Genomic DNA, 22,441 nt, shown 5'->3' with positions numbered 1-22,441 from the left:
CGGGCAATCATTACAAATTTATGAAATGATGAATGACCTGATGTCACGCAGGTATCATTTATTCATCAGTCCGATATCCGGAAAAATTATGTCTTTTACGAAAACAATTATCAGAAATGATTGACCTGTCTCACATGATAAATCATGTTCGCAAAATCGACAGATCCCCCCGTAAAAACCCCCGCCGACCCTGTGCCAACTTTCGAAAGCTTATTTAACGTATGTCGAATTGCAATACGTTTCTCTGGAATTCTCGGGATAGACTCAGTCCTCTCAAAATCGTCGGGAAAAATTCGAGATTTAAAAATATTCTATTATTTTTTTGGAATATGCCCCGTAGCGGTCGTCCTCATCTGCGAGGTCCGCAACATGATCCACTTCTGGGGGTCAAACATTAGTGTGGCACTGGAGATATGCACATCTGCTCTCAGTGGTCTTGTTGTCATAACCCAAGGATTCTCGATATACTATTCTCGAAGAGACTTTTTGGATTTTATATCGTCGATAAGTGACTTATGGAGACGACAAGTAAATTATAATAGTAATCGTGACATTGTGAGGAGAGTGAAGGGCACCCGATCTTTCACGCAAATTTACGCTATTTTGGTGATACTTTTGGCGAGCAGTTATACACTTCGGCCCTTCTGGTAAGCAATGAGAATTTAACCTTGGACCCTCGATTGGTCACCCCATACGGAGAGTAATTTCTGAGAAAAATGGTGGTGTTATCACGGAAAATGGTGCGCAAAGTGCTGATCAGAATGAACGAAATGTTCAAATGCTGAGACAGAAAATTTTATTAGATTAAACGTGAGTTTTTTTTCGAATTTCTATGAAAATTCACCACATGGAAGGACAAAAATCCTTTGTGTGAAGGGGAAAACTCGGCGCAGATGGATTTTCATGAATTGCTATGAATTGGTCGACCAGAAAAATTGAAAAAAAATTACTTTGCCAATTATAATATTTAGAATACCCTAGTAGCATCACAACAACACAATTTCTCGAAAAAAAAACCTTCCAGACATATAATTACCGCGAAAAAAAAAAATGTTAAACAAACAAAAGGTTCATTTTCGCTAAAAATTTATCTCCGCATGGGGTTAAAAAATATCGCAATATCCGCCCCGAGGTGATCAACTATTGAACATCGTCCATGACCGTAATTTTCCATTCAGTTTGCTACTAGTACATGTTATATTCACTAGAAATGAGACCTACGATTTGACTCAGACTGCGTACCCCGCGCTCTATCCCTTCGCAATTGACAGCATGAGTAAATACATCACATGTATCTCTATTGAATTTCTAATATTCATCAGCGTGGGTGCATGGTGGATAGCTGCAGACATGCTATTCCTGCAATCAGCGACTCACTTATCATCGCAATATCAGGTAAGGCACCAGCCAACTCACAAAAATGACGACTGAATAAAATTATAATAAACAATTACCCTAAATCGTGTTTTTATTCATCAGATTCTGAATAACGATCTCATGACTATCAAAACTGGTGTCGATGCGCCTACTATCAGTGATTCTTCTACTATTCAACAACTGAATTCTCTTGGAAAACGTCATGCTCACTTATTACTGTGAGAGCCTTGAACTCCTCTTTATTCAAATGATTATTTCGCGTTTTTTAGATTGTCCGAGAAATTGAAGAGATTATTCAGCCCGATATTGATGTGTCTGATGTTGGTGACAAGTGCTAATATTTGTATTTGCATAATCAATCTTCAGGAGGTTTTCTTAAACTTAATTACATGACAATAATTACTAACGTACAAATATATGTTGATTTCAGGAACTCATTCGTCAAAACATTGCGGGAGTTAACAAGTGTGTTATACATACTCTAATTACTATGATCCAACCGGCTATATATTGCATTTATGCCAATGATCTTGTTGAAAGTGTAAGTTGCGTCAATTGAACCTCTGGATACCCCCAAACCCCCTTGATATCCTGTCATTAAATCGTGACGCCACCGACAGGAAGAAAAATATAATTTTGCCAATCATGTGAGGAGACAAAAATTATTTAAAAATTACGTTCCTGTTCCGTAATTTACCAGTCAAAACAGGATTCAGTAAAAATTACGGAACAGTTACGCATTTTTTCATTGAACGTTCTAGACTTTATCAAAAAGTGCGTAATTGCTCGGTAATTTTTATCGAATATTGTTTTGACTAGAAGATTACAAAACAGACACATCATTTTCAAAAAAAAATTCTCTTCGTGTATGTGTTTTGGTGAAACCAAAGCCCAAAATTTCCATTGGAAAATTCGCTTTAAATTCTGATCAGAAGAATATTTAACTGGTAAAATTATCTTTTTCTCTCAGGGAAAGAGCGAATGAGGTTCAGAAAAAAAACGCATAAAATTGCTGTTGAAACTAAACATGAACTTGAAACTGAATTTTAGCTAATTTTGGAGAAAGAAAGGGAGTGGTCAAGGGTAAAAATCCCTTCGTTCTTCGGTCATTCAACTCATGAATTTTTTTAGGCCGAGTGGACGGCAATGGCGGCATACGAATCTGATTGGGTGAACGAAAGTCAAAATTTCAAAAAATCTGTACGACTGATTACCATGCGGGCACAAGAAGGTCTTAAATTTAGATTTTGGGGATTTTTCAACGTCGACGTGCATCAGTTAACGCAGGTATGATCCAATAATACAATGAAATTGACAGAATAATAATTACGATATAATTAATCATAGATTGGTACCCTCGCTGTCAGATTTTTTGCACTAGTGAATAATCTGGCCTGACCTGATCACTTTCTACCATAGACTCCAAAATAATGTGCAGTAAAATTTGGTAATAAAATAGTGTAACAACTCCAATTATTTCAAATTTCCTCATAAATAAACATAACCTTTTATGAGAGAGGATTGGGGACCAGAAAACGCTGATTTTTTTAAATGTTAATGACCAGTTGAATTGTTCATGAAATATTTTTTTTTCAATAAAAAAAAATTATTCGTTGACTTATGACTTTTTCTTCAAGTGACAAGTGGCCATTTTACCAAATTCTTCCCTACAACTTAATCACGAAAATTTTTGGAGATTGTTAAATGTCCTAATTAACTAAAATTCAAACGATTTTACTCATCATTAACAGTTACTGACCGATAACCGGTAACTCAAACATGACATCGTCCGTCGGTAACAGCGAAAAATGACCAGCTGTTGAAAATTATCACGATCAAATAATTTTAAAAGTGCCTCGAAAAATTTGAAAATAACACGATTCACTCCTTTAAAAAATTCACCCTCGAACGTTATTCTTCAACTACTTTACCCAACTATTTAATATCATTGATCGATCAATGCGACGCCCTGCGAGAATCTCCGAAAAAGTGGAACCGCGATGTCCCTCCTCTTCGATAAAATATAGAATTTAGATTCTCATAAACAAATATAACTGTCTGAAGCTGAATAATTATAACAAATATAATTACACTTTCCGTAAATTGAAAAAAAACTGGCGATCATGAGGCGAGACGTTTTCTTATGAATAATGAAAAATTCAATCGACTGGTGGAGCCGATTAATTATAATTAATTCACAGCCATCATTTGCGATGCAGATAGTCGTTCCGGAAAAAGCTCCAAACTTTAGCAAGAAATAATTCTGCAAAGTGATCGTGAATAACTAATAATCCTAGAGCCAGAGGAGAGGTTCATCGCCCTAGTGCTAGACGATGGAGCTCAGTAGGCAGAAGCTCTCTGACCGATGAGGACAATAACAGTACGTCATGAGGAATAATTCGGGTCCTTGAAGTGTATCAAAGCTCAATCGGAAGCTCTTGAGAGTGAAAAGAGGCCTGAAATGGCGGAGAAATTTGGTGCAGTAAATTCGCAACTGGAAAAGCTCGGAAAAGTTGGAAAGATGGCTTTAAAAAATTGTTTCTTCGGTAGGAAGAGACGGAAGTGATTAGAAAATCGTTTGCCGATCGATAAATAATTTTAAAAATAATTTGAACTTGCAAAGTGAAGGAGTTGCCATTTTTAAAGGGCTTCAGCCTTGAAGACGCGATTGGAAAATGCAAATAGGGTCACATGAGTCGGAAAATTGACCCAAAAAATTCCATTTGACTTCTATTGGTCTGTCTATTCATTTTTGGACTAATTCTATTGAAGAATTATATTTTTTTTTCAATAAAATCGTCAAAAGTAAACCGAATTTTGAATGCAAGGTCAATATAAATAATTCAAATCATCAAACTCGATTTTTCGTTCTCAATTACCGATAAAATCCAATGACACTTGGTTTTCACCGTGCAACAAAGTCGCTATCACATTTTTAGGTTAGATTTCGATCCCTTTTAACTTCTTTTGACGTATGGAAAATAACCCCCTTATTATTATCCCCCAATTTTGTAAATACTTCCTGTAAATAAATTCATGAAACAATGAAGTTATCATGAACAGCCTAGGACTCAGTTTGATATTCAGGATGGGGTGTTTGTGCTCCAAGGAAACAATTACTGTCAATTCAACCAAGTACAGAGTTTTGGAGCATCTTGGAGAAGGGTATGTGAATTGATTAATAAAAAAAAACTAATGTGCCTAACGATTGAAGAATAAAGTTGACAAATTTATCGTTAATTTTGAGACTTCCTCGATTTATAAAAATTATAATTAAAATTTTTTATTCATCAGGGGCTTCAGTACAGTTTATCTAGTAGAAGATATCGACAGTCACAAGAAATATGCAATTAAAAAGATAGTTTGTCATGGACCTGAGGACCAACATGCAGCTGCCAAAGAGATCGAATGTCACTCGATGTTAAAACACCCAAATATCATTCCTCTCATTGATTCAGCTCAAAATGGTCTGGCCGATCCCCTTATTAATTCAACTGGGGAAGTTCTTCTGGTTCTGCCTTATTATCACGTAAGAATACTTTTTACTCAATTTATTCAGTAGATAAATGATAAGAGAGTATAAGCCCTGGGAGGAAAAGATTGAAGAGATATATGAGGAAAACAATTCCTGATTATCATCGCAGATACTATTTTGATAATCATTGCGCATCCCAACGGTTAAGAATTCATTCATTCGTTAACAATTCGTCCATTCTATGAATTTGCCAACAATTTGCACCATTGTTTACTCCCCAGAGAGGAACACTAGCCCACGAACTAGAGAGAAGATCCAAGAACTCCAACTACTTCAGTCCCCTGGAGATCCTGAACCTATTTCTCCAAATATGCGAGGGTGTGAGGGCCTTTCACGAGGTAAAGCCTGAGCCCTTGGCCCACAGAGACCTCAAAACAGCGAATATCGTGATTGGCGATGGCATGACACCAGTGATAATGGACCTGGGCTCTGTCGCTCCAGCTCGAGTCAAGGTCTGTGGAGCTCAGGACGCCCAATCCCTTCAGGATGTCGCAGCTGAGAGGTGTTCAATGCCTTATAGAGCACCTGAACTCTTCAATGTCGAGAGCTACTGCATGGTTGACGAGAGAACTGATATATGGGCCCTTGGCTGTATTTTGTATGCCCTGTGCTATTTTAAATCACCTTTTGATGCTGTTTACGAACGAGGGGACAGTGTGGCACTTGCTGTTATAAGTGCTAACGTCAGTTTTCCAGAGAATGCACCTTACAGTGAGGTAAGATGATTAATCTACGAATTTTCCGAAGAACAAATTAAGAAATTATCTTTGGATAATATTCTCTTTACCGGATCTGGGGAATTTAATTTTTCTATTCAACTCATTGAGATATTTTCTCGAAAAACTTCTCGAAATAGATATTCTACATTTTTTTTTAGAAAAAATGGAGCAGGAAGAGCTTCCAAATTTATATCGGCAAATTTCTTCTCGTTTTGGCTTTCGAACGAAATTGAGAATAATTTTCTTTTTCAGGAAATGCAGAATTTAATTCTGTCAATGTTGAAGACAAATCCCATGGAGCGGCCCTACATCTACAGTGTAATCGAAAGTGTTCACGATGCGATAGCCAAGATCGAGGGACGAGTCTGATTATTAATATTAATTTTATTAATTTATTAACGATAATAATTGACCTGTAAAGTCGGAATGCGTAAACGAACGAAGAAAAAAATCAATTCATTATCACGATGCATTATTTTCCTGAATTAAGTTGAAATATTATTTGTTGTCAAGTATCCATTAAGTATAACTTAATTATCAATTATTTTATTATTTTTTTTTTGTAATTATACGTAATTAGGAACTAAATTTTTCCTAGCAATGCCGACCAAAATATCAAAACGTGCTAATTTGTAGTTAGACAATTTCAATGTGCAACGAACACATTTGCATTTAAATTTTTAACCAACTCTTTGTAAATTCATACCACAGAACACTGCAGTTGTCGATGTATAGTATTTTATTGAAAAATAGATCGATGTAATTTAACATTCCTGTGAACTATCAGTTATATTGTAAAGAAATATTTTACTATTGAATAGAAATATTGTTGAAGTAATCAGAGAAATTTATACCATCGAAAATAAAAGATTGAATATAAAGAAATAAATTAATTTTTTCATCATAAAATACCTTCGAAAACTTCTACAGTTTAATTTTGTAGCTCAACAATCTGCATTTATTTGGATAATTACCAGATGTAGGGAAAACAAATTTTCCCATTTTTTTTTTGTGCAGAAGTGGATGATCTAAAAAAATTCCTTTTGACATTTTTTTCTATGACTATTCTTCATTAATCTCACAATCACTTATTTATAATTAATTCTGAGTAATTAAAAAATGTATTTATTTCTAAATATTTGAAAAATTATTGGCAGCACTTTGGTCTGGCCATCCTGATCGAATAAGTCATTCCCGAAACGTCAGGCGGCGCCCCCATCAGCCGTTTCCTTTTCCGTTTTCGCTCTGACAGAGGTCTGTGTTAATTTGTGTTCAATAATTATAAATCATTTCAGCAATAATCAATCCTAGTGTTGTTAAAAAAACAAATAATTGATTATTGTTGACGAATTCGTCATTCAAACTCCAGTGGATATATTTGTGAATTATTGAGTGATGGATTTGTTATTTTTTACAGAAATAAAATGGTGCAGCGTCTCACGTACCGACGACGTCTGTCGTACAACACCAAGAGCAATCGTAGACGAGTGTAAGTATTCCTTAATTATGGATTATATTGTTCATTAAGTCTACCGTAAATACGGCAATTTTTTTATTGGGGAAATTTATTTTCCAAAAATTAAAAACTTCGCGAGTAGCGAATTCTCAATGTAAAGTGAGGTTATGTTTCACTGCGGTATACACTCACGTGTGAACTGCATAAAAATATAACAACGAAATGTAACAATGAATTTAGGAGGATTTTTTGGAATTGAAATCGTAAAATCAATTTGCCACGTGAAAATTTCAGTTTTTTCAGAATTAATTATTCAGTTAGAAGACTTTGTTTTATCAAAAATGTCTTCAGTGATATTGGATTTAGGGGAAAATACTTCAAAAACTATTTGTAAAAATCCGAATTATCCACGAGAAAGGACTGGACATGTTAGTCTAAAAGCACTCATTAACAAGATAATTTACAAAACAAGTTGCCTTGCTTTCATGGAAAGCATGAACACCTAATTCGAACTAATTTGTTTCATGCATGATTTTATCAAAAAATGGCAGACATTTTTGTTTAGAGAATCAAATTCCTTACAGACTCCTCTTAGATTATTAGCCAAATCAAGTTAATTTCCGGGATAAACTTTACGAAAATATAGAAAGCGAGGTGAACAATGAACTGCTCAATATTTGTCATTAAAAAAATTAATTATTGATTAATTATTTACAGGGTACGCACTCCAGGTGGTAAACTCGTCTACCAGTACCTGAAGAAACCCAAGAAGATCCCAAGATGTGGTCAGTGCAAAGACAAGCTCAGGGGTATCCAGCCAGCAAGGCCGATGGAACGCTCTCGTATGTGTAGACGTAAGAAGACTGTCAAGCGAGTCTATGGTGGTGTTCTTTGCCACAAATGCGTCAAAGAGAGGTAGGATTGCTCTCCGATGAAATTAAGCCTAATCCCTATCATAATTATCGCATGTTTTGCCTCACAATTAATCCTATTCTCACTGAATTCGATAAATAGGCCTGGAAAGGGCAGAAGAATACCTCTGACTTCTTCGAAAAAATCTAACCCACCTTCATCAAGTTTGAGAACATTTGAAAAAATTAGCTTCAAAGAGAATTATGAAAACAATTCTCTGCTTAAAAAATTGTTATTAATTAGATCGTTCATATGATTTTTGTCAGAGAAATATATAAAATTTTCGTCTCTCAAATGAAGGAATTTTCTAGAAAATTCTCAACGCAGTTTCAAAATTTTTCTCTCAATAAACTAATTAATTCGTTTATCATTTTTGCAGGATCGTTCGTGCTTTCCTCATCGAGGAGCAGAAAATCGTGGTAAAGGTAATGAGGGCACAACAAGCCTCCACAAAAGCGAAGAAGGCCGAGAAATAAATTACCACATTTTAACTAATTAATAAAAAAAAATTGGAAAAAACTTTCTAAAAAATTTTGTACCATTGTTTCCACCACCTGTCCCTCTCGAAAATTATCTACCGTCTTAAGTTCCTTACCCTTCAAAATGAGGTTTTGTTATATTCCATCCCTTCCTCATTTGTAATAATTAATTATAATAAATGAGAGAAATATGAAATAATTCTGAACTTTTCTCCCGCTTTTCTTATAAGGAAATGAAAAATTAACACTGAAGATTTTATGTAAACAATTTAAAAACAAGAATTTTTTTTTAGATTAGATTTCTAGTTCAGACCGAGTTATTTAGCACTGCTCGAGTCTCCTTTCTGTTTCCCTTAACGTCTCGAGTGTTCTACCCAGCAACGAGTGTGAATTTTACGCTCGATACCAACAAATAAGGCGCTTGTTAAGAGCAAAAATCAGCTTTTTTCAAACGAATGCACTTCTCGTTATGGTTTCGCGGTGATTAAGAACCGGGAGAATGGAAGAAACGAGAGAACATTCTCATGTTTCTCCAGCTTCACCTTAAATGGGTGCTGACATTCTTTTTAGCTTATACGGAAGAAACTACGGGAGCATAAATGCATTCACCGTTTGATAAAGAAATAAGTAATGCAAAAAAATCGCCTAATCCACAACTAAGAATTGTTTTCATAATAATTACAAACAAATATATTCAGGTACGAATGTGGAGGGTCTACCGCACTTAGCAGAAAAAAATATTAGTTGAATAATTCAGTTTTCTATATTATTTTTACAGTTTCTGTACTTCTGCCGAAAGAAAATATTTTACCATTTCCTCCGAAGGTAAAAAAATCAATTAGAAATATTCTTTTTAATTTGTTTTACTTCTAAAACGGGCCGAAAATGGAGATAAAAAAATGAATGAACAATTCTCGTCCTTACACTCGAGACAGACGACCGAGAATGTCGAGAACTCGTTGAATTTGCCGGGCAAACTAAAAAGAAATTGAAGAAACTAAAATGAGAATGTCAAGACGAATTTTACATTGTGAGAAACACAATTTTTTTTTCTCATTCCTCTCTCACAATTTTTTGCAGTATTCCTCAATAAGGGGGCAGGAAGGAACAGCAGATAGGTGTCTTGGTTTTTTTTTTTTGCACGAGCAATTTCGCACGTCGGTCGTAAGAAAATTGAGAATAAGAGAAATTGCCGTTGAATTCTCTCATCCCATCCTTCAAATGCGACTTCGATTGCTTTTGAATTACTCGCGATTTGCGTTTGATTGCCGAGGAGTCTCTTATTCAATAATTCTTTTCGCATTGATAACCATCTTTCCACTATCATAAATTGAATCTTGATGCAAATTGCATTTTCTTTTTTTATGAATTTTTATTACAGAATCATGACGATAAAAATATTTCGCACGTCTTCGAGAGCAAGAAACCCCTCGCCTCATGTCACGAGTTATGTTTTATTAATTTAGTTCTGAAAAACTAAATTCATTTATTATTTATTAATTTATTCATTTGTTTACTAAGAAAAATAACAAAAACCCCAACGATTTTTTTTTCATTGCCAATTAAAAAATTAATGAACTACGTTAAAATCTCGAATGAAAGCCAATGAACTGTCGATATTATCCCTTAATAGTCTCTATTTTTTCCTCATTTTTGTTTTACATTTGGAAAATAAAATGACTACTGAAAAAAAATAGATTTTTGTTAATTTTCATAATTTTTAAATTGATCCTCGAGTCGTTGTGGTTCTGCGGTAGATCTTAATAACAATTGATTCCTATAATTTACTGTGGCCCGTTTGACAAAATAACAAGTAGGTAGGGTGTCGGTTTTCACACCCGCGTCGCAACGGGGGGAAGATATCCTGACGCCAAAACCCCAGGGGAATGTAAAAAAGGGACGAGAGAGACTGAACCGGTCCCGATGAATCTTTGTTATATATACCCTTGATCCTCTAAAACCCTCTCTCTTCCTCCTCCTCATTTTTTTTATCCTCTTCAACAATCACCACACGAAAAAACCCCAAAATCCAGGGCTGTAGCACCGAATAAAACAATATTCCTGTCAATTATTCAATAACATTCGTGACAAAAAAACCGTCTATTCGCCCAAAAATCCCCTAAATTTTTCTATGCGCCGAAAAATTCCCATAAAATTTCTACAAAAAAATAACTACCAGAATTTTGGCATCATAAAAATTCCAACTGTTTAGCACTTCACTGTTAAAATTATTTCCCCTTAAAAATTTGTAAATTGTTAACTGAAAACTTCCCTGATTCGCTCAATTAGAAGTGAATAAATAAACGGAGAAATGAATGAATAAGTGGAAGTGAAGATTTAACTCTGGTTCATTCACTGGCCTGTGGAGCCCGATGATTCGTTGAATTAAATAACGAGGGGACGAATGGTCCTCTGGGCAATGTCTAAATAGACAATTACGATTGATTATCCAATGTAACTCCCGGCCAACTAATCTCGGTTATTCGTTAAAAAAAAAAACTGGGGACTCTTGAGTTCGGTCGGGGTCTCAGCACTGGGAAGAAGTGGGTACTCAGATAGCCAAATGATGAGAAATAAAATTCACCACGTACACGAGGAAATTATTTTTTCCCACGGATATTCCACAGTTCCCTGACATTTTCATGGATTCCACTTCGATATTAGACTTTCTCATGATACCGGATTGAAAAGTAAATTTTTCCGACCGATTTAACGTCGAACTTTTCGCACTAATACTATCAAACTATGTTAATAATGCTGTATGCGATTATTAATATTTTATTTGAGGAACATTGCAATTTTTCGATATTTTAAAGTTTTCACGTAAGAAGGAACCGGAAATTAACTTGTTGTTGATAAATGTTTTAATTGATTCGTCGGAACTCAAAGGGTAATATCCGGGTGGCCCACTGAGTTAGAGATAAGGCAATTATGCATATTAGTGCCGAACGCTCGAGTTATCTAGACCCCTTGATAAGGTGAATTTTTACGGTTTCCCGAGGCAGGTGTGAAGGGAGGTGGACCGGTGGCATCGGCCATCAGTCGTACATCCTCACACGGAGAGAAAAATTCTTGAAAAATTACGTGACTGTTCCGTAATCTGTCAGTCAAAACAATATTTTGTCAAAATTACGGGACAGTTCCGCACTTTTTCAATGAACTTTCAGGAAAAAGAACATTCAGTGAAAAAATGCGTAACTGTTCCGTCATTTTTGATGAAGGTTCTAACGTTTTTGACTAACAAATTACGGAATTTGTCTCTCCCTAAAGACAATATTTTTCATTAAGCCAAAAAATTAAAAAGAAATAATTCTCTTTTCCAAAAATGATCGACAAAGAAATGATTTTTTAATTTTTATCTAGTGTCTCAAATGGATAAAGTATTAAACTAACATCTTAACAGAAATTCTCTTGATTCGTATTATACGACTACTTAACGACAAAAAATACGGAATAAAATGGCCTACGTGTTTTACAATAATTAATTGAAAATTATTCGTTTTCGGGGCGAATATTCTCGCTTATGACGTCACAAAGGCAATCAGATTTATTTCATTGGTCATGTGGTGAGTTGGCGTCTTCAATTGGCCAAGACGAATCCCAAGATTAAGTTAGGTCGATTCAAACTACTCTGCAATTGATACAGAAAGACGAAAAAATTTTTAAAAACCAAGTTTCCCATTACGTCGATTAAACAGGCGAATCCGGGCCTCATTGACACAATATGAACCATTTAATTATAATTTTATAACGGCTAAAAAGTCGCAAATTGATGGTTATAAAAGTAAATACAGCCCTGGTAATTCGATGAATAGAATATCCCGAAGATTTTGGGTCCTCGTACGATTGGGAAGCCTCTTGTGGCACGGCGCGTTAAGGCCCCTCTTCTCATTCCCCGATTTTGCTCTTTTATGGTCTCTCTCTCCTACGTCCCAACCACATGAAATATGCCTTCCACTGGACGTTACGAATGCGCGTTGAATAGATCTGAGATTTCGTGCCTCGACACACTGAACAGAACACAACAAGACTCGATTCTCTCCTTCAAAAACCTCTCGGCATTATTTTCCTTTGTAATTTTTTCTCGTTCTGGTTTTTTTCTTTCTTCTTTATTTTGTCTTGTTCTCGGATCCTTTGTGTGACGCCTGAGGACTCGAGTAACAACAGTACCAACTGCTTGAGCTTCAGAACCGATTTTTATTCGTCAAACATCATTTTTTCAATAGTGTTCCAAGAATAAACTAAACTACTCAGTTTTGAAGACCGAATTCGTCCTTTATATTTTTTAAACTCTTTTTCAAGGTTTTATCCTCAAGAAAAAAAATTATAAAAATGATAAAAAATAGTATTCAAGTATTCTATTTATGTCCTTAATGTTAGAAACATTTTTCTTTGCTTTACATCTTCAAAAGCCTCTGCCCCCTCTATTTTATCAACATTTTATTAACCCAGTGACAATGAAAAATATTTTCCATCACTACAATTTTTAAAATTCGAAATTATATCAAATGAGACAGTAATTTCAAGTGCTTTCAAAATTTTAACTACTTCCAGGTATCCGGCCTAATAATAATCCATCATATTTTTAATCCACAATTAACATTGGGCCCGGTTTAACATTGTCGCTCAGGATTTCGAAAATTAAATCCTGATTAACTGTCCGGCGGCGGGGCTTTTTGTCCGAAACTAAGGGATCGACGCGCCCAGGATACCTGAAGGTGTCTGGAGGCGAGTGCGAGGGTGGAACTGCGGGGAGGAGGGAGAGGGGGCAGAGGTGCGAATGATTGCCTCACGTAGTGAGATGAATCTTCTCTTTTCCTCCAAAATTTAATCCACTTGATCAATAGTGTCTAGACATAATTCCCTCATTTCCGGATTAACCCGCCGTGTAAAATAGGACGAGAGAGATATTTCCGATTACAAATGCCTAATTACACCCAACGAGCAGTGAAAAAAAATCTTTCTGTGTTCATGGCTTAAGGCACAGCAAATGACAATAGAGGATATCCAAAAACTCAACGATTGTCATTTACAGAGAGTGGACTACCCACGAATAACACAATTCGTGTGCATTGTACAAATGATTTTGTGCCGCCACAAGTGTCTGGGGGATCCGAGGGTTAATTTCAAGCCTGCCAATAAATTACCACTCTCGGATACCTGCCCGAACCCCCTCCCCATTCCAGCCTAATTCCAGAAATACAAGTTATTAGAGACATTCTTAATTAATGTCTCAACGAATTCATTCCAATTTATCATCTCGGAAATGATTAAAAAAATCATAAAATTTTGCTGTAAAAAATTAATGCATTATCAAATTTCGAAATGCACGGAGAGGATAATTAATTAATTAATCGTATGTCCATAGTTGTTTTCAGAAGGTCAGTATTTGATCGTTTTTTTTCAGGACTGTACCGAAGTGTTTAGAATTGTTGCGATAAACAGAAATAGAGAGGATTAAACAAGGGCCTTTTGTCAAATGGGCCCAGAGCGAGAAAACTTTGGTCGTTAAGGGTCAGTTAATCTGCAGACATCATGGGAAAATATATACCTTCTGCATGGGATAAATAAAATATTAAACTTCATACTCGAATAGTTTTCATATTATTTAACAATCCCTGTCCATAACCGAATAAAAAAATATGAAATGTTCATTGAAAAAATGGGTAACTGCTCCGTAATTTTTACTGAATACTATTTTGATTAGTAGATTATGGAGCAGGCACATTTTCAAAGAATTTCTCTCGCCATGAGTGGTCCGATGGCTTTTGCATACTAAAATGTCCCCCAAAAATGTTCCATTCGAATTATAAAAAATCAGAGAGACTGGAAAAAATGTTATCGGAAAATTCCACTTGTGCTGGCAAAAATTCTAATGAGTAAATTAAAACGCATTAAATGTTCCACTCGTCAATACAATCTAAACTGGGGATCATGTTGACGCCTAGTTCACTGAAAAGTCCGCCGACTTTACGAGTAATGCGTGCAAAACGAGTGAATTCTAAACATATCCATTGACGATTATTTCCTTTTGAGGTTTCTATAAATAATGTAAATACTCGTCAACAAGAATCAAGATAAATATTTTCCCCTCGTTGGCACGAGGACCTCAACTGTTATCGAATGAGCATTAATTACTGTCATTATCAGTGATCAAATTTATTTATTAGACAAGAAATAATCACAAACAATATCTCACAGCATAAAAAGTTACATCGACATTTTTTTCCACACGATTCCCATTATTTCCCCGAATAAGTCGTACGAGGACATTGATTCTCGCATTCTCCCATTAACGATGACAAACTATCGATAGGATTCATCTTCACTTAATTATCAACATCGTGGATTTCTCCTCAGCAATCAATTCTCATGATCGGTGCCTGTCTGAGGGTAATGACAAACACTCTTGTCCCAGATGTCAACAGTACGTGGAAATTCATTAGATGACTCTCTCGCAAAGAATATCCATTTTTCATGAATCGAGTTGTTGAAACATTTTTTATTTATTTATTAATTTCGTAGGTCAATCAGTGGCGCCTACAGACCCAGTGTCACACTTCATTTCATCTCCGCGATAACATTCATCATAATTTTTTTATGTCTCGCACGCTCCAAGCGGAATTCGTTTCTCATGAAAGTGTCGATCATCTCTAAAAATATAAAATGATGTTAGTGTCTCAACCAGTGATACATATTAAATCTCCCCAACCGACTGCATAATTACATAACACCCATCCATGCACAGCAAAATTTTGAATTCAAACGCAAAAAAAAAAACAATCAAGAAACAAGTGCTAACCCCATCTACCCCTCCAAAAAATGCGCCGGCAATTCCCAACCCCCCTCCACGCATGCGCCAACCCCACGCATGCTCACCCCTTCATACCCTTCCACCATACCCCAACCCCCCATAACAATCCCAAGCGTTCGTGCACCCAAAAATCCCATCCCGAAAACCAAAAAAAAAAAACCCAAATAATATAAATAAGAAAATCCAGAGAAAAGGGGCATCTCAGCACCGACCGACTGCCGCCGTTCGTCGGTTAGCTGGCGTCGGACAACGTTAGGGTACAAGTCGCCCAGTGTGTTAAGAAGAATAAACGAAAAAGTAAAAAACGAGTATATCCAGAAGAGAGGCAAAGGAGCGTCGCGGCACGGTGGCGCCCGTAGGGCGCCGACTCACTCTAAACCGCCATAGCTGACGCCCCCGTCCACCTCTCCCCCATCCCACTCTACCCCAAAGCACTTACCTCACGCTGTCTCCCTTACTTACCTCATCCGAAGACCCTACTTACCTCTCCTTTCTTCTTCCTTACCTCATACCAACCGGCGATCTTCTCTTTCACTCATAAAATCCCTCGTTTCCTCACCACACCATCACACTCCCATTCCGCCATGTTTCTCTTCATCGCTTCCTCCCTCGTACCAACCGGCCCGATCATACCCGAACACAACCCCCACTCCATCACACATCACCGATCATATCCCCCACTATTCATCTCGCGGAAACAGCCGAACAAGTGAACCTTCGGGGTACTACTCCTCATCGCTTCAACCACTACGTCACAGTGAAGTATGTGTTCTCGAGTGTAGAAAATGGCTGCTGCGCTCACCGTAAAAACGGGAAGGCGCGAATGTAAATACGGCCTATTATGGCTCAGTGTTTTTTTTATTCTCGCAAAAAATATTGGGGGTGAGTAAAACTTCATTACAATCATTCATAATTGTAATTATTTCCCCGGTGAGACAATACGGGCGATCACATCAGCTGCGGCTTAAGGGAGTTCAGGGTTTTTTTTTTTCTCTCCCGAGAGAGTTGAGAATGGGAAATATGCGGTGAGAAGGGAGGAGAGGGGGATTGAGCACTCTGCAACACATGTGATTAGGATATCAGTGAGAAATTAAATTGAGTGTGAATCCTGTACCAGGATGAGGGGCGGATTCTCAAAGGGGGGCATGTGGTTCCTAGGGAGTGACAGATTTGTCCGATACGTGAGGGATGAGGGGAAATTTGAAGTTGATTTTTTATTTTTCCCGTGAGAGGATTTTTTTTTAGAAAATACTGAGATTCGTATCGGAGTCAATTAGGGAGATCTGTCTGAAGGGTGACTCCTGTCAAATCATTGTTAATGGACCTGTGTTTTGATTTCAATTAGAATTTAGTCATTGATTGAGAAACGCGTAATTCCAATGACATTTTTTTTATTGACTGAAATTTCCTAGTGCAACATCACGAGTAATAAATCACCGAGGCCTGAAAGATAAAAATATCGGGATAAATTTTGAAATTTGTTAATATATATTTTTGTATCACCGGGATCAGTGGGAATTTCCGGAGATAAATTGTTGAGAATTTGTGGATCAAAGGGAGATGGACGGGCAGTCACCCTTCAGACGTCTGGAGCACTTGAGAAATTTTTTTGCCCATTGGAGGATAAAAAAAATTGGGGAGCATGTGTAAATATGCAGATGGCGTCAATTTCATCATCTTTCAGTTGATGAAAAAAATCAACAAAAAACTGCAGTGCTAGGGCAATATAACTGAATGAATAAACATCCCCGTTGTAAAAAAAAAAATCATCGATACTTCGACAATAAAAAAAAAAACATTGCGTTCAATTATTTATTGTCGCACGCATCATCTGTCGTACGTCACATTGACACTGGCTTGACCCGACACGCGATTGTCCACGAAATACGGTTACGTCTTGTGGATTTGCACTCATTAGCCGATTCGATCCAAATATTTACTCAATCGGATATCGTTAACCAAGCCCAAGTCCACTTAATTCCCGCAAATAGAATTTTTCCCCCCAGCGATCATTCCGCAAATACCTTTGCAAAAAGACCAGATATTTCAGCGATGCTGGAAATGCACTTGTAATTATAATTAAAAAATCATCACAAATCGACAGAACGTACGGCAGTACAAACGGATTATCTAGCGCAACCATAAATTGTTTTTCAATCCTAAAAAGTAAATGCGATTGAAGACTCATCGATGCATTCCACAATCCATCGTGTTGTCTCAGTAGCTTCCATAAGGTACGAACAGGTCTTTCTCGATCAACATTCGTATAAATTTCCCATGAGCAAAAACCACTAACCGAGAAAGGCCTTTACCCAACGTACCACAGTCACGTAGACACAATTTTTATCTCATTTCAGTTTTTTAATTCATTAAAATTGATTTCCTCATCAATCCTACGCATGAGATTTTACTCCTGGCGCCAGTCATCGCGTGTCTCTCTCGTAATAACGTAAACATTATGGGGAGACCCTTGTTGTTGTGGAATTTCTGGCAGATATTCATTATTTTAATCAGTTGAAACATTACTCTTTCATCGATAGCTCACTTTTTCTTTTTTAATAAAACAAAAAAATACAAAATCTATTCCTCCAAATTTTTAACGATCTCCACAGAAACAAAAATCTCCCGTCTTTTTTTTTTCATCGATCCAATGGATACTATCATATCACCATTGATAAAACCATAATCTCACTATTAATAAATTTTCCAGCTCTAAAAATACCTGTCGAGTGATACGATTCCCCGAGAAAAACGATTGCGTTATCGACGCAAATTAACTTCAAGTCGACTTTCAAATGAAAAAAAAAATGTCATAAAGTAACAATTATTGGCACAGTTAAATGATAAAAAAAGAAACTCAAGATTTTTTTTTCACCATTTTATGTTCAATAATTTCATTTATTTATACCATCATGAAAAGGACATTTTACGGCCAAACATACAGCCGGATTCGCGATAAATAAATAAATAAATAATATGTTGTGAGGGTTATTACATCGCCCTCGATATTGGAATATAGCGGTATTACCAGGTTATGCACTTTACCCGGTGGTATTCCAGGAAAAGCCAGTGGGGTTACAAGGCACGCGGAGGGGTGTTTTCAGGTACTATTCATGGCGTTTTACCTTTCCATCGATTTGCACTTTTGCCAACTCTACTCGAGTATGCCATGCAGCTCGGCAATCCGTGTAAATCTACCGTATATATATTTCTTTTTATTTCACTACACGAAAAAAAAAAACAATTTCGTGTCAAAACGTCTTCAAAAAATCTTGATATTCATTCAAAATTAGAAAATCTCCCCTAAATACCCCATTTCCGCAAAATGAAAGTGCCACATATCAGAGCTTGACGTTACAAATACGCGAAAATATTAAGGGGAAAAAAAAGAGCCCGAAAATCAGTAATTGATAGAAAAATCGCATTAGCATTTCGATGTATCTCGAGGAAAATATTTTTTTCTCTCCTACCATAATTAAAACGCAATTATCCCTCCTCCTCCTCCTCAAATCACGTTCAACCTGAGCCACTCGCTGCCCACGTTTTATTGTAACCCGAGATAAATTCTCAGAACACATAGTTATACAAAACGATAATAGCGTGCTTATTGTTAGAGTTCCGTAACGGACGCGGAACGCTTGAATATTTTCAAAACTAGCCTCGAGTAGAAGTAGTTTAGGATGTTGTAGTGGGTCAATTCCTCATTTTCATCTCGTAAATAGAAAACATGATTCACTAAACATTTTAATTGCCTCTAAAATCTATTTTCAAGAGACCGAATTGTTTGATTAATTTCAATGTTGATTTATGTTGATGCGAAATCATATGGAAATGAGGATTGGAACAACCGGAAGAGGCCACCCCCGCGATTTTCTTAAACCTGCTCGACCCACCCTCCTCCATTTTTTTTTTATCAGTATTTTTCCGTATGCCGTCGACACAGCCGTGGGCTCCGAGATGTTCCGCCCACGGTGAATATCCCCGGAGCCCGTAATTATGCACCTTAATTCGTATTTAATATCCTAATCTATTATATCAGACTATCTCCAACTTCTCAGATATTAAAAAAGCTCCGTCTACTGCCCCTCCACTTCGTAACTCAGGCCCACGTGACAGAGATACGCGTGCGCATTAAACAATAACAAGTTCTAGCCTCAAATTTTCACTGAACTAATTCAATAATTAAATTTTCAGTGAGTGGTATCACGTGTTATTGCGATGGCCACTGTCCCGATGATCGTCAGAATGGTACGTGCGAGGGTCGCCCGGGCGGTCACTGTTTCTCCGCCGTTGAGGAGGTATGGGACCGTGACCTTGGTGAATGGGTTCCTGAATTTTCATTTGGTTGTCTACCACCCGATGAACAAGGTTTCATGCAGTGTAAGGGTAATCTAGTGCCACATCTTCGATCGAAGACCATCATCTGCTGCAACAATACCAATTTATGCAACAAGGACATTTTTCCGGAGTATACCCAGCGTCCCACCCCAGCACCGGACCCAATGAGTCTCGCATCAGGTGCACCACTGATTGTTCTCGCTGTCTGTCTCTCCATCTGCCTCATTGTATTCTCCATTGCCATGATCATCATCTACAGGAGATACCGGAGGAGAGAACGAGGTCCTTGTTTGGTGCCATCATCAGGCACCCTGAAAGACTTGATTGATCAGAGCAGTGGATCAGGATCCGGTCTTCCTCTCTTAGTTCAGAGAACAATTGCCAAGCAGCTTGCACTGTCTCAGTGTGTGGGTAAGGGCCGCTATGGGGAGGTTTGGCTGGCCAAGTGGAGAGGTGAAAAGGTCGCTGTGAAGGTTTTCTTCACTCTTGAAGAGGCCTCTTGGTTTAGGGAAACTGAAATTTATCAGACTGTTCTTATGCGACACGACAATATCCTCGGCTTCATCGCTGCTGACATCAAGGGCACCGGTTCCTGGACCCAGATGTTGTTGATCACCGATTACCACGAGAGAGGCTCCCTTCATGACTATCTACAGACAACTGTTCTCGATCAGCCTAGTTTACTGGCGGTGTGCTTGAGTATTGCAAGCGGTATTGCTCATCTTCATACCGAAATATTTGGAACGAGGGGAAAACCTGCTATTGCTCACAGGGATATCAAGAGTCGAAATATTCTGGTGAAGAGGAATGGCGAATGTGCTATTGCGGACTTTGGTCTTGCCGTTAGATTTATAAGGTAAGTTGGAGTAGATTTTCAATCAATTGGATTTTCCAGCATTTTTTCAAACAATTTTAGGAAGAAAGAGAGACGGAGAGAAGGGGAGAGAGTTCAGACTTCAGAGAATTTTCAATGTAAATTAATTATTTCTTCAACTAAGAGATTTCTAAGAACAGATATGTGAATTGTTAGAGGAGAATTGTTTAAAAAAATGTCTCAAAATTCCTTATTAAATCGACAGTTACTGAGATTTTTCTCAAAAATAAAATTGATCGATTTTTTAAATTGTTTCCAGTGAAAGTGGAGAGATAGACATTGCCCCCAACACTAGAGTAGGAACGAGACGATACATGGCGCCGGAGGTACTCGACGAGAGCCTGAATAAAACGTCATTTGATGCCTTTAAAATGGCAGACATGTATTCAGTGGGTTTAGTACTCTGGGAGATATGCAGGAGATGTGTCACCGGTGGACGAGTGTCCACCGCTGAGCCCTATGCCTTGCCCTACCACGACGTCGTACCAAGTGATCCTGATTTCGAGGACATGAGACTGGCTGTGTGTGTCAAGAGGTTACGACCTGTCATACCCACCAGATGGGAAAATGATCCGGTAATTATCAATCAATCTCGACTGATCATACCTTCTTCAATATAACGATATCTCAGAAATTAGGGGATTGGGGGGAAAAAGTCATAAGGCTTTTTGCAGATAGTTAAATTTTCCACTAAAATTTCTTGTGATATTTTCTCCAGGAGTCAATATTTCTGGAGATAAACGTCACTGAAGAAAACTTGAGTTAATGTTTTATTTTTTTTCCTTTCAGATTCTGTGTGCACTGAGCAAAATAATGACAGAATGTTGGCATGGTAATCCACCAGTTCGTCTAACAGCCTTGCGAGTGAAAAAGTCAATGTCAAAACTTCACATTGACAATGCCATTAAAATAGTTTAGTCTCCCTCCGCAGAAAGAAAATCCATCAGTTATCATTAATTCTTATTACTGTACATAATTTCCGAGAGATGATTTTTTCGGTCTGTTGAGCCACCCCCCTTTCCCCCAGCCAATGTAAATAGCCCTCCCAAAATTTCCCCGGTGTACATAGGGTCAATAACAGACTGCAGCCAGAAGAAGACTGAAGATTTATGAGAAAAAAATGATAATAACGTGAAAAAAAAAATAGGAATGCGTGATCTGAAATAGGTGTTAGGTGTGATGATGAGGCGATAAATATCATGAAACTGTAAATACATAAATCAGTGGACGAGTGGTAAAGAATCAAATTTTTCTAATTTTCCATTTTTCCCCCTATTTTTACCACTCGATTGCTGAATTAAAATTGTAATGGAAAATTTATCGCTTATTTTCTCAGTTTTTGTACCGAGAAAGTAATAGTTTGGCATATCTGTAAATCAACAATAAGAAATGACATGATAATAGATCAATTTCGGTTAATTGTTACGAAAAAATTATGATTGATTGAATATACGGTTATAGTTTTAGTTTCGAGTGGATCAATGCCAATTTTCCAATAATTGGCTGTTGTTAATTATGTTGATAATTTTCATCTTTCTTAAGAAAATAAGAAAGTCGTTTTTTTTGTATTTATAGATATAGGAAAAATTGATTATGATGAATTGATGAGATTGACACGAGTAATGTCACGCAGAGTAGTTAAAAAAATGCAACTCAAATATCGACAAATCAATGAATGATGGATACTTTGAATTGAGAGTAATCAAATTTATATTTTTAATGCGTATTAAATGATATAAATTTTTTCAAATGCTGGGTCTTCTTATTCCAGCCCCCAGAACGATTATTTATCCTTAAGCATGCATCAGTTTCTAAGGACTTACCCTTTGCAGATCCCGGCTGTTGCCATCCTCAGCTCCTTGTGATGTTCGTTGGTCCGGTTTCATCACTTGTCACTTCACTCAAACAAAGCACTGATTTTTAACACGCCATTTCAA

The 22,441-nt window shown here is 37.0% G+C and overlaps 4 protein-coding genes across 6 annotated transcripts; all 4 read left to right on the top strand.

Moving 5' to 3' along the window:
* Positions 1-138: 138 nt before the first annotated feature.
* On the top strand, positions 139-2,996 carry LOC135166978 (odorant receptor 94a-like). 2 transcript variants are annotated; one of them, XM_064129773.1, is made up of 7 exons: positions 139-647; positions 1,323-1,395; positions 1,480-1,595; positions 1,647-1,746; positions 1,808-1,918; positions 2,509-2,664; positions 2,725-2,996. In XM_064129773.1, the coding sequence occupies exons 1-7, from the start codon at positions 145-147 to the stop codon at positions 2,773-2,775; spliced, it is 1,110 nt and encodes a 369-aa protein (XP_063985843.1). In that variant the 5' UTR covers positions 139-144; the 3' UTR covers positions 2,776-2,996. The 2 variants fall into 2 exon arrangements, with proteins under 2 accessions (XP_063985843.1, XP_063985842.1); XM_064129772.1 differs by having other exon boundaries at positions 1,179-1,395; positions 2,725-2,995.
* Positions 2,997-4,128: 1,132 nt separating this feature from the next.
* Positions 4,129-6,517, top strand: LOC135166361 (serine/threonine-protein kinase 16). Of its 2 annotated transcripts, none has more exons than XM_064128497.1 (4): positions 4,129-4,542; positions 4,672-4,906; positions 5,134-5,628; positions 5,790-5,925. In XM_064128497.1, the coding sequence occupies exons 1-4, from the start codon at positions 4,433-4,435 to the stop codon at positions 5,862-5,864; spliced, it is 915 nt and encodes a 304-aa protein (XP_063984567.1). In that variant the 5' UTR covers positions 4,129-4,432; the 3' UTR covers positions 5,865-5,925. The 2 variants fall into 2 exon arrangements, with proteins under 2 accessions (XP_063984567.1, XP_063984566.1); XM_064128496.1 differs by having other exon boundaries at positions 4,169-4,542; positions 5,884-6,517.
* Positions 6,518-6,797: 280 nt separating this feature from the next.
* LOC135166362 (large ribosomal subunit protein eL34-like) lies at positions 6,798-8,530 on the top strand. The gene is made up of 4 exons (XM_064128498.1): positions 6,798-6,885; positions 7,049-7,120; positions 7,805-8,002; positions 8,379-8,530. The coding sequence occupies exons 2-4, from the start codon at positions 7,056-7,058 to the stop codon at positions 8,473-8,475; spliced, it is 360 nt and encodes a 119-aa protein (XP_063984568.1). The 5' UTR covers positions 6,798-6,885; positions 7,049-7,055; the 3' UTR covers positions 8,476-8,530.
* Positions 8,531-16,015: 7,485 nt separating this feature from the next.
* Positions 16,016-22,254, top strand: LOC135166972 (bone morphogenetic protein receptor type-1B). Its single transcript, XM_064129761.1, has 4 exons — positions 16,016-16,174; positions 19,487-20,486; positions 20,764-21,079; positions 21,294-22,254. The coding sequence occupies exons 1-4, from the start codon at positions 16,078-16,080 to the stop codon at positions 21,420-21,422; spliced, it is 1,542 nt and encodes a 513-aa protein (XP_063985831.1). The 5' UTR covers positions 16,016-16,077; the 3' UTR covers positions 21,423-22,254.
* The last annotated feature ends 187 nt before the right edge of the window (positions 22,255-22,441 follow it).

The sequence above is a fragment of the Diachasmimorpha longicaudata genome, chromosome 10 (assembly GCF_034640455.1).
Source record: "Diachasmimorpha longicaudata isolate KC_UGA_2023 chromosome 10, iyDiaLong2, whole genome shotgun sequence".
NCBI classification, from domain to species: domain Eukaryota; kingdom Metazoa; phylum Arthropoda; class Insecta; order Hymenoptera; family Braconidae; genus Diachasmimorpha; species Diachasmimorpha longicaudata.
Note: the sequence above shows the minus strand (reverse complement) of the source record. Positions and strands in the feature narration are given on the sequence as shown.